Source organism: Penaeus monodon, chromosome 20, assembly GCF_015228065.2.
Source record: "Penaeus monodon isolate SGIC_2016 chromosome 20, NSTDA_Pmon_1, whole genome shotgun sequence".
Taxonomy (NCBI): domain Eukaryota; kingdom Metazoa; phylum Arthropoda; class Malacostraca; order Decapoda; family Penaeidae; genus Penaeus; species Penaeus monodon.
In genome coordinates this window covers 39,996,273-39,999,715 of record NC_051405.1, presented here as the reverse complement: position 1 = coordinate 39,999,715, position 3,443 = coordinate 39,996,273, and the positions used below count along the sequence as shown (strand labels likewise).

The 3,443-nt window shown below is 34.2% G+C and overlaps 1 protein-coding gene across 1 annotated transcript in view; it reads left to right on the top strand.

Annotated features, from left to right (window-relative positions):
* Positions 1–3,443, top strand: part of LOC119585994 — a 23,226-nt gene that overhangs the window by 14,671 nt on the left and 5,112 nt on the right. The window contains exons 8-11 of the mRNA XM_037934706.1: positions 167–281; positions 1,090–1,226; positions 1,461–1,603; positions 2,648–2,820. Coding sequence (XP_037790634.1) covers positions 167–281; positions 1,090–1,226; positions 1,461–1,603; positions 2,648–2,820 — 568 coding nt within the window. The remainder of the gene's footprint in view (positions 1–166; positions 282–1,089; positions 1,227–1,460; positions 1,604–2,647; positions 2,821–3,443) is intronic.

Below are 3,443 nucleotides of genomic sequence, written 5' to 3'. Positions count from 1 at the left end.
CCTTGAGAATGTTTTAGAAGTTTTACTAGATTTCTCCAGTTTTCTGTAGCAGGATGTACTCTTACAACAGGATTGACAATTTGAGTTAGAGCAATTCATTATTTCAAAATTATTTGCTTATCAGAGCAAGAATAAGGGATTTAATTAGCTCTTGTTTAATCTCCAGACAATCAGAACAGTCAAACCTGACATAGTCGTTGTGGAATTGTGTAAAGCACGTACTGCCATCCTTCAGCTGGATGAGGAAACAATCCTTCAGGAGTCAAGAAGCCTTGACTTCAGTAAGTGTATCCATTATTTAGTTGTTATTTAAAAATTTAATACATTTTTTATATAGCTGTATAGTAACTTCTCAGGAGACTGTCTCTTTTAATACCTTATTTGGTTTTGTTGATATTCCCTTAAATAAGAATTCTATTGTATATGATGTTCCATATGATTTCATCTTTTAATTTTCAAAGTGTCAGTGCAAGTAATACTTACTATGTAATGCCTTACTATATCAGATAGTAGAAGTAGATAGTAGATTATCTTCTTTTAGCTTTAAAAAATCTCATGATATCCAATTTCACTGGAAATATTTTTAAGAATGTTATTCAGACACCAAATAAAGGAAATATAAAAGTTTGATGTCAGCATATTGTGGTGCATCATTATGTTAGTTCAAGTTGTTTTGAGGTGTAAAAGCTGTATTTTAGAGGTAGATAACAGAGGATTGATATTCTGGGTTAAATATCTTGTTAATGATCATGCTGCTTACTAGTGGTCTGTAATTTGCCTTGAGACCATAGGAGCTGCAGAGCATGTGACAATGGATGATTCCATCATTTTTTATTAGAGATGGAGAGGGAGGCATTTGCTGTATGTTTTCTGCATTAGTATTTTGCTTTCACAAAAAGTTTTCATGTGATTTAAGAAGTGTTGCAAATGGTGTATACAAAATAAAAAGTGAACAATGCTCAATGCCAGTGACTCTACTGCAAACAAGTAATCAGAGTGTTGTTTAATGGGTGATTGTACCTTGTTATTGCAGTTAAAAAAAAATAAGAAAATTCAGAAAAGATTGTAACAACATGATGTTCCTTTCAGAAAAAGTACAAATGATCATGAAACAGCATGGAAAGATCCAAGGCATTTTGTACTTGCTTCTTCTCTCTTTGTCTGCACACATCACAAAACAGCTGGGAATGGCACCAGGAGGAGAATTCCGAACAGCTTTCTCTGAGGTAAACCTTTATATCAGTGGCTTTGGTTTGGTTATCATGAAATAGATAGGTAGGTAAATATATGAATAAATGAATTAAGGAATGATGAATAGGTGTCAGAATTTATAACATTGTGAAAAAGTACCATTGGAGTTTTTCTCTTAGTTTACTCTTGGAAAAGCATTGTAATAAAAAAAAAGAGGATGAAACTGATTTATAGATATTGTATCATTACCTTTTTTCTCATTCATCTAGGCACGCAGATCAGCTCCAGGTTGCCTAATACAGTTGGGTGATAGGCCAATCCAAGTCACATTGTCTCGTGCCTTAGCGTCACTCTCTCTCTGGCATAAAGTGAAGCTTACCTGGCATATACTTACATCAAAAGAACCAATTAGGTAAGTACTTTGGTGATCATTTTTTACTTTTGTATTGTGAAAGGCACTTTGGGTTTTGATGCTGAATACCAAAAATGTTAATGAGAATTTAATATTTTGTGTTTATAATGAATATGTGCACTTAACATGAATTTTGTTTATGTAATATTTTATTATTCATTAGTATCATTAATGCTTTTACTCTTTCTATGTTTATTGAGATTCATTGCACATGAAAGGAAAAAGATGCAATGGTTTCACAACCCTCTTTCCTCCAACGCTCATGTACTTACTTGTACTTACTCACTAATTCACTCCCTCACTCTCTGATTCACTAAAGGGAGTATTGGGATTCTGAGTTTAGAAACTGAAGTTGTGGCTGCCACTTACAATTAACAAAAAAGAGTCAAGAATCAATTAGTGTCACTGAGTTGATGCTTGACTCTCAAGGAATAGGACAGGCAGATGTATGCCTGCTGTAAGAGTCATTGCTTATGCCATACTATTCTTTTAACCCATTAGTGATGGGTTTTCCCTGCCTCATACTTAGCCACACATCAGGCATTGCCCTCAGCCATGGAAAACAGATTTGGCTATGGCATACACAATTTTTTAAGAAATAATTTTAAAATACTGACACTTTTTAGGGGCTTTATTACTTCATTAACTGCAGTTAGAGCCAAATAAGTGAAAAGCTGTTTGTCATACAAAATATAGAACAGGCTTTTCTGCATATGGCACCCAGGATTTCGGCCCAGTTTACCATGACATGATTAGATGTCACTCAATGCGAATAGTTTGAAATGCAGTGCTTGTTATGTAATGCCTTAGTATAGTAGTAGGAGAAAATTTTACATCATTGCATATTATTCTGAATTTCTGCAGCCCTGTATTTATCCATATTTTTTAAAATAAAGCTGTCACAGTCTCAAGTGTATGTGAGAGGTGAAAGAGGTGAAGTCAGATATCAACTCCCTAGTTTAATACCCCCATTACTTGACCAGAAGAACTGACAAGCACAGTTACAACTCCCCTTGTCTCATAGTATCTTCTTTGTGTTAACAGCAAGGAAGAAGTGGAAAAGTGCAAGCAGAGAGATTTTATAGAAGAAATGCTTGCAGAGATGACAGGGCAATTTCCTGCAATTAGTGAAGTGTTTGTTAAGGAAAGAGATATTTACCTGTGTCGGTCCCTCCAAGCTGCTGCTCAACCAGTTCCGAACCCCATGTCACCCACTGGTAAGAGACAGCAAATGGGTCAATAGTTTTGGTGCTTAGTCAAGATAAAATGCTTTCATTGAGCCTGGATTTTTTATTTTTTTTATTTAACTTTGTGTTTTTTATGCCATTTTCATGGTTTTCGTGTCTCTAGTTCTACTGAACCCACTGCAAATGCTACATGTGAATTGATCTGTGAAAGCTTTTATTTTCAACTGAATGATGCTGGGATGTCTGTAGGCTTGGGTACTCTGCATGTTGGAGATGAATTTTTGTTGCTGGTTACTGTGTCAGAAGAGGCCACTGACAGCTTTTCTTATGCCAGGTCAAATAGCCATTAACTTTTATTTTTTCTATCATTTAGATTCTAGGTGCTACAGTTGTTATATGTGATTTTGTTTCTTACTATGGCTAACTGTAAATGTTAGCAATTTAAACTATAGTTTTTTCTTATTTATACAATTTATAATATAGACTATAGAAGTGATTGTATCTTAGAATTGTTTGTTTGTCATGATTGATATACATTTGTGCAAAAAGAAGAAGAAGAAAAAAAACTTGTTACCTTTTCACTTTTTCTTTTGAACAGTAGCATATTATATTTATATTCTGCATAAATGTATATGTAGAGTAACAAAAAAAGA